Consider the following 14,241-nt stretch of genomic DNA (forward strand, 5'->3'; position numbering starts at 1 on the left):
GGCTTCCCTGTTCACTTGTAACTTCTAGTAATTGAACTAGATAGCATCAGGGCGTATCTGTTCATGCAGAGAGGTCCTCACATTTAATATAATGCACCCTGCCTTAGGACTAAAAGGCCTGCTGTAGGGGTGACTTACATATATCATATGCAATAACTTTGGTATGTCACACAGTGAGTGTGCCATGCGGTGTTTGCACACATTGTTTGCACCATGTCACATAGCCTGCAATGGCAGCCTGCATGCAATTTGTACTGGGGTCCATTAGGGTGGCATAATACATGCTGCTACCCTTAGGGACCCTCTTTGGTACCCATGCCCTGGGTACCAGGAGTACCATTTACTAGGGACTTACAGGGGTGCTAAAGTGTGTGCCAGTTGTATCACAATTAGACCATTTTACTTCGTGTTTAAGGAAAGCACTGGCAATGGGACCTGGTTAGCAGGGACTCCGTGCACATCAGTGTAAAAACATCAGGACCAGTGGCAAAAAGTGGGGGAGATCATGACAAAAAGGAGCACTTTCCTAAACAGGGATTCCACGTCAACTATTGGAATTTCTGGTGAGTCACGTAGCCCTCAAATCCTTTCAGAATATTCAGGGCAGGGTAGTGCTGATAAAGACAGACAGTTTGACCTGCATGTATTACCTGCAAGAATAGGGTGGTCGGTACTGGCACAGAAGATTGGCATTCGGCGATTCGCCATTGGATCCACCTCCTAGCGGAGTACCTCCTGGGAGTAGCAATGCCTTTGCAAACTTACTCAGCAGGACATAACAATAAATCCACAAGAGGGAACTTCGCAAGTCTTACTCCTCTACTTCCAAAGTTGGGAGTGCCCACAAATAGACCTATTCGCCACTCGCAAAAATGCTATAAACCAAACTTTTGCCTATGGGTTTCCACACCCAATAGTCTATAGGTAATGCTCTATGGGTTAACTGCTTTGAGATATTTGCATATGCTTTTCCTCCTCTCCCAATCCTTCGGTATGTAGAACGGAAGCTACAGCAAACCTCCCTCATCCATCCTGGTGGCTCCCAATGGGGCCAGACAACCATAGTTCTTTGCCCTCCTCAAAATATCTATTACTCTTTATGAGAAGCCCCTCAAATTGCAGGATCTTCTCATGCCGGAACAGAGCAATATCAGCTGCTCAGAACTCAGCCAACTCCAAATCTACCAAGGTGGAACCTGAGGTCTTGGAGTTCGGATTTTTGAAATTCCCCCAGAAATGTATGGACATCCAGGAAGCTCATAGACCTAATACCAGAGCTTACTATGCAACAAAATGGGAAAAAAAGTATCCACTACTGTAATTCTAAGGATTTGGACCACCTTAATTAGGCCGCTCAAGACATCGTCTGTTATTTGCTTCACCTCCAGAAGTTAGAGTTAGCATATTCTTCCATACACGTACAGCTTACGGCTATTGCTGCATATGTGCAAAATAGATAATGTTCTTCCCTGTTCAGAATTCTAGTCATTAAATCCTTCATGGATGGTCTTAAAGGGGGGTTGGGGGTTATACCACCCAGAGTCCCACTTCCCCTCTCTGAAACCTTAATATAGTACTCATCCCAAGCACATTTGCGATTGGTGCAACTTAAAATTCTCCATAGGGTATATGTAACTGGTCCCAGGTTGGTACACATGGGTAGAGCCGTAAATGGGGAATGTAGACGTTGATGTGGGAGGAAGGGTACCTTTATGCACATTCTATGGGAATGCGATCACATAAGAGTTTACTGGACGCCATACACAGTACACTGAGTGAGGTCCTCACAATTGACTTACGTCCTGAGGCACGGAGATGCTTATTAAACATTTGGGAACCAACAGACCTTACTTCATGCACTAAGCAGTGGGCAACATTAGCAGTAATGATCACAAAATGGAATATCGCGCAGAACTAGGGAGCGCAGCAGCCACCTAGGGTGGGAAAATGGAGGGAGGATCTAGATTGGTGTATACTCAGAGAGAAGTCAGTTTACATAGCCAGAGATTGTCCCGGGAAATGGAACAGGGTCTGGGGACAATGGAATACATACAGGGGAGACATTTGCACCCCACCGACTCCATTAAATGATGACGACCGACTCACACCCCCTTAAGCATCTTGTATTCTTCACTGTGTGTTCGACCTTGGTAATCATGTACAATTGTTTGATCTATATACTGTCTCCCAAATATGATGTAATCTGTGTAAGATGTCGATATTGTTTCACAATAAAAAGAATTATAAAAATATATATATATAGTACTCATCACAAAGCTCATGAATCCCCAATTCAAGCCACAACTTTCCTGTCCTTTCAAATTCCTCTACTGAAAAGTAGCATTCCCCATAGCTATTATCTCAATATGGCATTAGCGTGAGATACAGGTTCTCCCCATAAAGGAATCTTTTATCCAGGTTTAAGTAGATAGGGTTGTCCTTAAAACTGATTATAATTCTGTACCCCACCTCAACCACACAATTGAGCTACCAGGCTTTTTCCCTCACCCAGACTCAGTAGCAGGCCCTTCATAACTCAAGTGTTAAAAGAGCTCTAATGTACTACATTGACAGAAGTAAATCTTTTTGTACAACTCAGCTCTTTGTCACTTTTTCTAAATCCCATAATGCTCGCCCAATACCAAAAGCTGACATCTGTAAATCAGCTTGGTCAATCTCAGTACACGTTCACAAAGCATTACTATATGGATATTCTCGCTTTTAGCAGACTAGAGTTGGCCAAACAGTAGCACGAACTTCATTGCATACATCTGCACCATCTACTGACTAGCCACTGCTTTGGGGAGTGCTGCTTTACAGGCTATGCAGAGCATGTGTACAGCTACGAACAGAAAATGTTACTCACCCTGTAAGCATCTCTTTCATCATTTGTGGTGCTGTAGATTCCGATGCACCCACCCTCCTCCTTGGGGTCAATGTCTTGTTGCACATCTTTGTAACATTAACATCTATTACATACATCATTTGCATGGTCAGAATATTTTAACTAATCACCACTCCCATAATTATGTTCACCTGCGAAAACAACCTAACGTTGATCTTTTTTTTGCACATCCGCATTAAAAACTGGGTGAGGATTGACTTGAAAAATCATCTTAGAACAAATACAACTTGCAAAATTGAAGCCCATCTGTAGCTGGCAAAAATATTCAGATCATGCTAATCTACAGCACTACAAACAGATGATTATAGGTTAAGATATTTTTATTGGATATATTTCCGTGCTGCCTATGTGATGTAATTATTTATTTAGCTTGTTAATGGTCCATAAAACACATTGGCATGTAATGTCTGCCTTGTTCTGTAGAAGGAACCACTGACTCAACCCATTGAAATTCCATGGCGTCTGGGTGCACGGCCTAGCCTCTGAGACGGAGAAGTGCTGTAGTTATGGTTTCTTTTGTGATCCTCATCACTATGGGGTTGTTAAAACTAAATATATAGCCTGCTTCCTTCACCCTAGAGAAAATCTCAAGAAACACCAATCAGACTGCTACACTCTGACTTGCAAATCCCTGTCAGATGAAGACTCTGTATCTTGCTTAAAAAAGGGAGCTAACTCTCCCCTTATTTCCTGGATTATTTTGGCACAGTTCAGAAATGCAGGAGTTTTAAACTAGAACTTTCAAAAATCTTGACAAATATTGCTCCTGGGAGCACACTGCTATGTCACATAACATACTATCTCATGCTTGTTTAGTTAGATACAATTTCAATGTTAAATATAATTGTTTGAAAGCTTTAGAAAGATCTTGAGAGTTCTTTGTGTGTCAATGCTAATGCAAGTTTTTTTTCATTTACAGTGCCAGAATTTGGGAAAGCTAACCACAGTTCAACTAGGTCATGATAATTCAGGGCTGTATGCCAAGTGGCTGGTGGAATATATCATGGTCCGAAATGAAATCACGGGGCATACATACAAGTAAGTATTCTCCCAGAGTTTCTCTATTTTCAGTGGTATGTCATTGGTGAGTAACCCGTGACTGTTTAAAGAATCTGATTTAAGTCTGAAAAACATATTTGCACAACGGGATTTCCCTACTCCACTCCTTTTGTGAACCATTTGCATTTATAGAAACACAAGGTTTTGGTTGTTAGAGATGTAGAAACACTTTCTGAAAGAAAGTACTCTTAAAACTAAGGGGCCGATTAGGATGGCGGACGGATTGCCTCCGCCCGACTGGCGGTAGCCACCGCCGGCCCGGCGGGGGCAATCCGTCCGCCATCCTCGCAGAAATTACCCCCGCCACATTAGGATGGCGGGGGAGTCCGCGTCGGACGTCAAGACCGTCCGCCGCTTTTCCGTCGCTTTTCCGCCGCTCGCCTTCGCGACCGGCAGAAAAATGTGCTTACATATGGTGGCATTGTCTGTTAGACACCGCCAGCCATATTACGATGCCGCGGGTCCTATGCCTTTACACGGCGGCATTGCCGCCGTTGAAAGGCATAAGGTCTTTGCTTTGGGGGCCTGTTGCGGGCCCCCAGGGTGAAGGGGGGGTACACCTATGGTACCCCTCTGCGTTTCAAAGTACAACATGGCAGGCACCGCTCAGTGCCTGTCATGTTGTGCTTTGAAACGCACAACATGCATTTTTAGCATTGCGGCGGACGGTGCTTTCAGCATCGCCCGCCGCAATCTTACAAAAAAAGGGATGCACCCGCCACTGTGGTGGGTGCATCCAAATCCGAAGCACGGGACCTCCGCCCCTGTGGCGGACGGTCCCTTTCTATGACAGGATGGCGGATGGACAAAGTCCGTCCGCCATCCTAATCGGCCCCTGTGAGCTAATTGTTAGGGTAGACTGAACAAGGCTAGGAAACTATAGGATAAATATTTGAAAGAAATGAGCATACAACAATTAAAGACATTAGTACAATTGATGGAGGATAATTATTTGAAAGAAAGAAAGGAACATACAATAATTAAAAGCATTATTAGTAAAATTGATGGGCCACTTATATTTTTGATTAAACAAATACCTTAGCTTTTTTAAGTTATTCCAAGGCTCTTTTATCTGAAGAAACTGAAACCTTCTTACCAAATTTAGAATATTATTTTAAAACTATTCCTTGATACCTTAGCAAATATAAAGGTTTTGTAATCTAGCCTTTTGATGAAATTCATAAAGGTATTCCATCCATAAAAAAAAAAAATCTCCAGTTTATGATGAAATTTCTATTGCTATCTCATTTATCCTACTTACTTGTTCTTAAACAGTTACAATTATTTATTCTTTTATCCAACTCTGCAGTGAAAGGAACACTATTAGAATCTTAAACAACATTCATGCACAAGCATGATGAGGATAATAGGTTTTGAAACATCAACCTATTTTGCATCTTAATAGTGATTGCAACCTCTTCGCTAACACACCACCAGCTGAATCACACTTCTGATTCTATTATTTAAATAGGTAGAACCAATCTGGATTTGTATTGAGTAGACTTGATTCAAATAATTTCTGAATATTTACCAAACTTTTCTGAAAATCAGCTTTTACCAATTTGCCTTTGGATGACTTTTTAATCTATGCTAAATAGATTGTTTATACAATTAATTGGTTATTCATTTTCAAATCTTTACACTTCATTGGGGGGCGCCTGAGATCCCAACTCTGCAAGAATCGAGAAGAAGGATGGACCTTTACATGGTAGCTGAGAAGGTCACATACAAAAGTAGGGGGTGCCCGTGCAAGTTCCACAATGTGTAGGGGGGAGTGGTGGAGATATTATGACATACACCGCCCATCAGAAACTGTGTCTCCGGTGATATGACCTATTTTTCCGGTATATAATTTGGGGTCTCATCATATTCATTTTTGTATTGCTATGACATCTTGCTGATTATTCTTACTTGGGTGGGTGGGTGTGGGTGTGTAGATGCCTCCTCTACTGTTTAATACTTATTTTATCGGTGCATGTTTGCACCTTCATGCACTGTATGATGGAATTAAGTATGACTCAAAGAAAACCAAATAAAGATATTTTTTTAAACTCTTTACACTGCTATGGTTTTGGTTTTGTAAACCAAGTGTTTCTATTTCGCCTTAGTTTGGCTTTCATTGTGCTACAACACAAGGCTGCCCTTTACCTCCTTTATTATTCATTTTATGTCTAGCACCATTCTTAGAAGCAGTTGTGTGGGTTACATTTCATAAAGAGGAAGTGAAAATTTTGCCTCATGTTGATGACATACTATAACTGTTCTACTTAACAAACCCTGAGTAGTGCATCACCCGTAAAACAAATACAACTATATGCATGTAAGTATATATAAATTCAGCTTCAATATAATTCGTGTGACCACTTAATCCTACGTATAAGATACATATATGATTGTTCTAATTTACAGTGGAGCTGCCAGAAGATGAAGTATTTTGGCATATAGTTTTCTAAAGATGTTAAAAACACTGCTAGTATTAGCCTGTTAAGGAGACAATTTGCATGTCAAAATATTGATATTTGTATGTTGACCTACAAAAACATGTAATCCAGAACATTGACTACCACTGTGTTATCAAGATTAATATATATAGTAAGTATAGATTTACTATTCTTAACGTCACATCTGTGTGCCTTAATGATATATATCATCATCTACCTACCTTGTTGATAGTACATGGATATGGAATTGAGATTAGTGAATATCTTCGTACCTATCTATATGCATCTTGATAATATAGTGGTAGTAAATATTCTGGTTTTGGTATTTTAGTAGGTCGAAATAAAAAATCAACAATGTGGTAGAACATCAGCAGAATTTAACGTCTTTTAACATTAGCAGAATTTAACGTCTTTAACTGCCTCTTGTGTTGGTGGGGAAGTCTTAACACAATTAAAACGTTGGTTACCCCTAAAATTTTATCACTACTCTTGCTGCTTACTTTTTTTCCTAAGTGTGTTCTTAGGAACATAGAAACAAAATAGTGTTGGAATGATGCATTCCAAGAATAGCCTTGTCAAGTTTGAAAAGTCCCAAAATAGAGTGTAGTATAAGATTTCCTAATTTCATATTATATTAAGCTTTCTTTTCTATTAGACTTAAATGATTTTTGCTTCATAGTTATGTAGTAAATAATTTCCCATGATGGTTTCACATTGATACATCTGTACTACTGACATCTACTGTTAAAGAGTAGTCATATGTCTAACTGGTCTTCTCTTACAACTAAAATTTGAAAAACACTCACATGAGATATTAAGAGCATTTTTATTCTGTAAGTGTACTTCTTGTTCCCTTGTTATTCTTTCTTAATTTGGTATGATACATACTTAAAAGATAGTTAAAGATCTTTTTTGAAAACATGGGAAGATGAAGGTATCCCATGGGTTTCTCAATTACTTGAGGTAATAATTATGTTATTTTCCTGAAGTTAGAAACCAGATTTAGATTACATGATAATTATTATCACAATTATTTGACCCTTAAAGCTGTCCACCTACAATTTATTATTCTTTATTCTGATTCGGATATTACAAATGTATCTTCTCAACAAGATATTTATCATCAGTTGTAGAATGATGATGTCCTTAAGTGTATCATCATTATTTAAGGAAATACAACCAAATAGTTGTTCCTGACCCAAGTCAAATACTGAACTAATGTTAAAATCAGATTAACAGATTTCCTGGGTTATTGATTAATGAAATTAATTTAGGATTAAAAATGTTATAACGTGTATGTCTGCTAACATTACTGAAACATTATTTGCTTTTTATAGAAAACGGTTTTTACTGCCGTAAAATGAAAAATGATATATGATTATTTTGATGCTTTATGTTAATCCTGTATTTTCAAAAAAGGGCCTTATGACATAATTAGGAAATCTTTGTGGATCATGTATTGGTTTACTCCTATCTCTGGTCAAAATTGGCATGATGTTTTTTTGCATTTTTAGGTTCCCGTGTGGGAGGTGGCTGGGAAAGGGAATGGATGACGGCAGTCTAGAGAGAATTTTGGTTGGCGAGTTACTAACCTCGCATACGGAAATAGATGAAAGACAATGCAGAACACCCCCTTTGCAGCAGTCACCAAGTATGATCAGAAGATTGGTCACAATATCGCCAAACAACAAACCTAGTAAGTTAACTTGATGATATGATAATTAGTACAGACCGAGACTGAAAGTGCTCTCTTTCATCTTTGCGTGTATCCATGATCCATCAGCACTTTACCTTGCAGACTCTCTTTCATGTCCAGCTGTATTTCATTTTATTTCTGCTTTCTTCACTTACTTGTCATCTTGCTCGTATCTCTCTATGCTCTCTATGCGCTCTGAGACACCTCATTGTTACCAGCTTTAAAGCTTGTCGTGAAGTCCTGTTTTCGCCATAGCAAGTCTTACCAATGTTGTCCCTCCAGTTATTCGCTATGTAAGCTCACTCCCAAGCAGATATTGGTTTACCCACACTGTGGGCTTCCATCTTTCCTTCTAGCGTTCCTCGCCATACATTCTGTACAAATGTCCGAACATGTAAATCTTATACATGTCACTATCAATGCATTCATATTTCCAAATGTTCTACTGTTTTTTTGCATTAATGACCCATTGCTATGTAAAGTATTTCAGCTGGATATGGACTTGTTCTGGAAGCATAATAAACAAATAAGTTATGGTAGTTAGATGTTTCATTACATTTGTTGTTCAGTAATCGTACTCTGAAAGGCCCCTTTTTAAACAGCGGTGTCATTTCTAAGAGAATCTGCCTTAGTCCTTAAGAAACTGCTTTTCCTTCATATATGTTTGGAGGGAGTGCCACTTTCGATATGATTAGTTTTGAAATTAGTTGGTTTTTAACATTTGTATACTCAACTGTTTAATGTTGATGATATTCTTCACACCATTTGAAACATTCACACTGAAGATTTTATAACAACTCTTTCTTTAGTGGTTGTCAACACTAAATAAAATAATGTTTTCTTGCTGTTGCCTTTTAATGTAACTAACAGTTGTTACACCACACTCCTTACTGTCAACCTCATGATGAAACATAGGTTCAGTCAGCGTCACTTTAAACATTTAAACTCCAGATTGCTACATAGATTGATGCAGCATATATATTACATCACTGAGCTACTGTAAAGTACTATAACACTCCTCAAGGATTGCAACCAAACATGGACCTAGAATTCATAGCAAATGTTACAGCAAAAAGACACAGATCAGAGTTTTTTATGGAAGATCTAATCATATTAGCTCACACATGGGGGCTCATTAGGATTGCGGATGGACTTGAGTCCGTTCGCGACCCCAGAGTAGAAGGGAACGTCCGCATGGGCAGTGGCGTTCCCTCCGTGCAGATTAGGATGTGACCGCCAGGGTGGCCAGGGTGGCGGTCACATCCTCTATCTTTAACATTGCGGCGGGTGCAGCTTCAAGCTGCACCCGCCGCAATGTTAAAAATGCATACATTGCATTTGTATGCAGAAAGCGGCAGGCACCGCGCGGTGCCTGCCGATTTCTGCATACAAATGCAGGGGGGTACCATGGGTACCCCCCATGTGCACCCCCCAGCCCCCTTCACCCAGGGGGCCCGCAACGGGCCCCCAAAGTCAATTTCCACATGCTTTTCCACAGCGGAAAAGCCGCCGTGGAAAAGCATCTCTTTTACTCTATCCTAATATGGCTGGCGGTGTCTGACACCGCCAGCCATGTTACAGCTTTTCCGCCGCGGTTGTAAGTCAACGCGGCGGAAAAGCGGTGGAATGAAACCAGGACCCACCAGCCATCCTAATGTGGCGGTGGGTCTTCGGTGGGTCCGCAGAGGATTTTCCGCATCCTCCGGGCCGGCGGTGGCCGGCCCGGAGGATGCAGAAAATCCTCCATCCTAATCAGCCCCTTAGTACGTATTGGTTCCTCGAAAAATGCAATTCATATAAAACTTTTGATGATATTATTCAAGTAGTTTTGTGTGCAAGGGCACCAGGCCTGCTCCCGCTGCTTTGGTGAATGCAGTAGATTGTCACATTAGAAGACAAAGAAAAGATTAATTAGGTGAGAGTGATGTGTGAGATTGGGTTGGTGAGGAGACATAAAAAAACAAAATATGATGATGGGCATGATATAGAACAGGTGTCGCCAACCAGTCGGTCGCGAGCTACCAGCAGCTCCCAGACACCTTCAGATTAAATCACAACATTGGGTTCAATTGTAAATAAGCACAAGGTCAGATTTTCCTTTAAAAGTTAAGGGAAGGCTGTGTTTATTTTATGTTATCATCATCAGGCTGCAGAAAGCAGTGCCTGATAATGAGCAGTGTGCAGTCAGATTTATGACCCCGGCTGTGGCCTGGGCACAGAGGTGAACAACTGAACTACTGAGGTATTTAACTCTTAAATGAAATTCCTTGTCAACTCAATATTGGAGTTGTGAACAACATTATGTTTCTGAATGCTTTTAAATGGGAGAAAATTCAAATAAAAGGTTACCTTAATGATTAAGTTAACCCTTCATTTTAATTATCTCCCATTTCAAAGTTCTGCATTTACAAACAGCAGGCCTATTGCTCTTAGCGGCCAGTAGACATTGTGCTATAACTATACCTGAAAAATACAGCCTTTTTTAAAATGAGACAAATATAAAGGACATAAAAATGTTTCATATTCTGAACATTTTGGCAGAAAATGTTTCCGCACTTTAAATTTCTCCCATTTAATAGAAAGTATTGTATATTTGTGTTATACATGTAGCGGTGCCACATATGGCAAAATGTATGTCCTGTACGACACAGCCCTTTCATATTGCCCCTAGTCACAGTATTTTGTTCAAACCATAGTATCTGGCTCTGCAGACATTAGGCTTAAAGTCCATGAAGTTGGGAGTGGGGGTGTCTGGTAACAATGCATGAGCAGTTTAGCCATCAGTAACTCACTATGATTTTCACTGCTCAGAAGTAGTTCTCACAACAGAAAAATTTGTGACCCCTGATATATAGCAATATGACTTGCTGAGGGAAACATTTCTTATTGGATACTACTTTATGAAATTGCTGGGGAAATGCATCAGTGGTAGAAAATGACCATATAACTGACCTGGCAATTGTCCTCGGACATTACATGTAACAGAGGTATAATTTGTATAGAAGTATGAAATATAAAAGGCACATTTGATAATGGTAGGCCTAGCTGTGGCCCTGAGTGTCACTGTAGTTCACCTGCCACAAAGAGACTGATAAAATACATGTGAAAGACCCCAAGACGTTCGGTGGTACAAATATGTTGACCAAACATATTATTTATTTATTTAGTGCATACCACACCAAAGGGCTGCCAATAAAACATAATTGTAGATCACAGTAAAAAAGCCTATTTGTATGAATAACAATATGAAGGTCAGGCAGTGATATGAAATGTGCACATATGTACATTTAAAAGGAACATTTAAGTGGTCAGGTGATCTGAAAAGGTAGGGGGTTAACAGTAGGAGCCAGGAGATTCGTAATTGGAAATGCCATTGGAATCAGGGATTTTACCTAACCTTTATTAAAGTAATTGTAGCTGGATTCGTCTGGATCTTGTATGAAATAAAGTTTCAGATCTTTGTAGGATTTCCTGTGAAGGATTCAGAGAGAGTTAATTATTTTCTGACAAGAGAAGTTTCTAGAAATAGGGATGTAATGCTTTGGTGTGAGTGGCACATTTCAGACTTTTTAAGCTTGGTATTTGGGTGTGTCTGCATGAAAGGCACTGTGCACATTCACTGTATAGAGCACAAAGCCATTCATGGTTTGTCGCTGTTGACACAATCATGGATATGTGGCCGTAGCTTTTCTTAAATTAAACAAAGATGCGCAGGCGCTAAGAAAGCCATGTCCACAGCGACATGACCCACTAGAAATAGCTCTATATAAAAGAAGTATTTGGAATAAAAAATATTTACTGTGCTGATGTTTAACAACATAAGAGGTCCGTCTGGTACCTCTAGATTGAGTGAGTGACCGAATTACATATCTGAGAAGGATCTTAATGATTTTACATAAGACAATTGTTATTACTATTGCCCTGAAGAAGACCCTTTCGGGTCGACACGCGTTGGCTACGGTCATTTTAAAGAAGACATTTTCACAATAAAGAAACAAAGAAAGAAAAAAAGAACCTGCTGAGTTGGTGTTTCTCTTCACTCCGTATTAGTCGAAAATATAAATTCATATACTTATTGGAGTGCTGAATCATTATCTTTTGTGTAAATTTGTAGGATCTATATCCTTGGAGGTTTAAAGGGTATTGAGCCTCTGATTCTTTGCACCCACATACATTGAAAGAAAAAATATTACTTTTGTGGACATTGAGATAGGGGAATTTGTAATTATCCCATACCCCTTGCATTGTGCCCTTCATAACCCCTGCATAGGGTGTGTATGTCGGAGTACACAGTGTATAATCCCCTTCCTTCTGTTTTTGTCCTTGGGTTATAACGTATCAAGCCTCATCCTACTGCGCACAGTACTGTATACTGGACATTGAGTCTCTGTTAATAGCTATGAACTACTTCTTATGTGAGCTAAAACAGCTGCTGCCCAACCAAATTGCTGCGAGGCAAAACATCCATATAGGGGCTGAGTCAAAGGCTCTCTTGATACTGCTTTCAAATCTTTTTTTGTGATTACATGAGCTCTGGTAGTCACATAGCTGAGCTGCTAAGCATGCCTAAAAAAGTGTCTTTTCCAAACCTGTGCTATCTTTTTGTGCTTGTGGAACCAGAAAAGATGTCAACCATTCAGTACTGTCTTGTGAAAAGAAAAATATTAGTGTTTAGAATTGTTTACATTAGTACAGAAGCTACTATTGTGTCCCCACTGAGTAGTTTTTTAACGGAAGGGAATCGATTTGGTTGGGCTACAAAAACTGAACTAACCGTGTATACCATACAGCGGTACTTTACTTTGATAGTTATTTTGCAGGATAATGTTTGACAACTTTATTTTGAGTGGAAACTGAAATATGTGGGCTATAACTGAAGAAAGGAAATTATACAATTGTTAAAAGATCTTTTTGGCAATTCGAGATTATACCACCCTATGGAAGCAACATATTGCACCATTGTTGTTACTGAGTGCCGTACAAAACAGAAGTTACTATTAACTAATTATTATAATTTGTTTGTGTATTTTAGTTTATTGCTTTAAAACAAACACTTACATTGCATCAATGGACAGTTCGCAGTTTAGTTTTCAACCTTTGATATGCTATACAGCACTTATTTTCAATTTATAACAAGATCACATAGCGCCATAGCAAATGACCATTTGTTATACGATTCAGAGAACAACATCCCTAATATTTACCGAGGTCAACAAGTATGCCGTTAAGGGGACCCAGATGTTCTTGGGTCGAGAAGGTATCATCAGCCCTTCTGCGTATGTCTCTAATTGTACTTTACAATCTATCAGGTCTGATACCCATCGGTATTTCGTAGGTACACTTCCTTTCCACCAGCATATGCCACCCCCTCTTAGTCCATCAAAAGCGTTATCAATACAAAATTCCACATTGCTGCTTGCATGTTTTTAAGTAGGCCCAAAAGACATACATTAGGTGGTTGTTCTACTTTGTCAGATAATGTGGCTGTTACTATTTTCAATTCATTTTAGGGCAATCCTATGGCAAGTGTGCGAAGTCCGTGTCTGGTTCCCTGCTTCCTAGGCCACATTTACGTAAATTTGTAGGGGTGTGAAAGAAGGATGTAGAAATTAAAATATATTTTGCACCAAGTTGCAATTGGAAGTCAACACTCCTGTCTGGGAGCAACAAAAAACCCACCCTGCTTCCGACAAAGGTGAATTTAAGGTTTTGTTCCAGCGTTCTAGCGCTCAGTGTTTTAGCTGGTGGGACTGCGCCTTGCATTGAATTGTATAATGCAGTTATCCACTCTGTATGAGTAGAGGTAGTCAGCAGTATATGCAATGTTTGGAAAATAGGGGGCTCTTCAAAGAATAAGGGTAAAGTTGATTTTAGAGCAGCACTGAGCTTATTTGTCGGCTCTACACATTTCAATATGTAACATTTGAACTATAACTTAGACATTACTAATACGGGCTAGTTTTGGAACTAGACGCACGCTTTAATACTGTTATTGGCTGTACTTTTCAGATTCTAATCAGTTATCATTCTGTTTACTGGGTCATAATGTAGCCCATAACAAGCCAATTTCTCTGAGCTATGGCTTTCTAAATTTTGGAATACGTAACTCTCAAACAGAAACTTTGACGTAAGTCATTTAT

At 39.6% G+C, this 14,241-nt stretch overlaps 1 protein-coding gene across 4 annotated transcripts in view; it reads left to right on the forward strand.

The window, feature by feature from the left end:
- Positions 1–14,241, forward strand: part of DENND5A (DENN domain containing 5A) — a 341,747-nt gene that overhangs the window by 258,480 nt on the left and 69,026 nt on the right. For all 4 annotated transcript variants that reach the window (XM_086955975.1, XM_086955974.1, XM_086955976.1 and 1 more), the window contains 2 exons: positions 3,825–3,943; positions 7,920–8,101. In XM_086955975.1, the coding sequence (XP_086812101.1) occupies positions 3,825–3,943; positions 7,920–8,101 (301 nt within the window). The remainder of the gene's footprint in view (positions 1–3,824; positions 3,944–7,919; positions 8,102–14,241) is intronic.

Source organism: Lissotriton vulgaris, chromosome 2_1, assembly GCF_964263255.1.
Source record: "Lissotriton vulgaris chromosome 2_1, aLisVul1.2, whole genome shotgun sequence".
NCBI lineage: Eukaryota > Metazoa > Chordata > Amphibia > Caudata > Salamandridae > Lissotriton > Lissotriton vulgaris.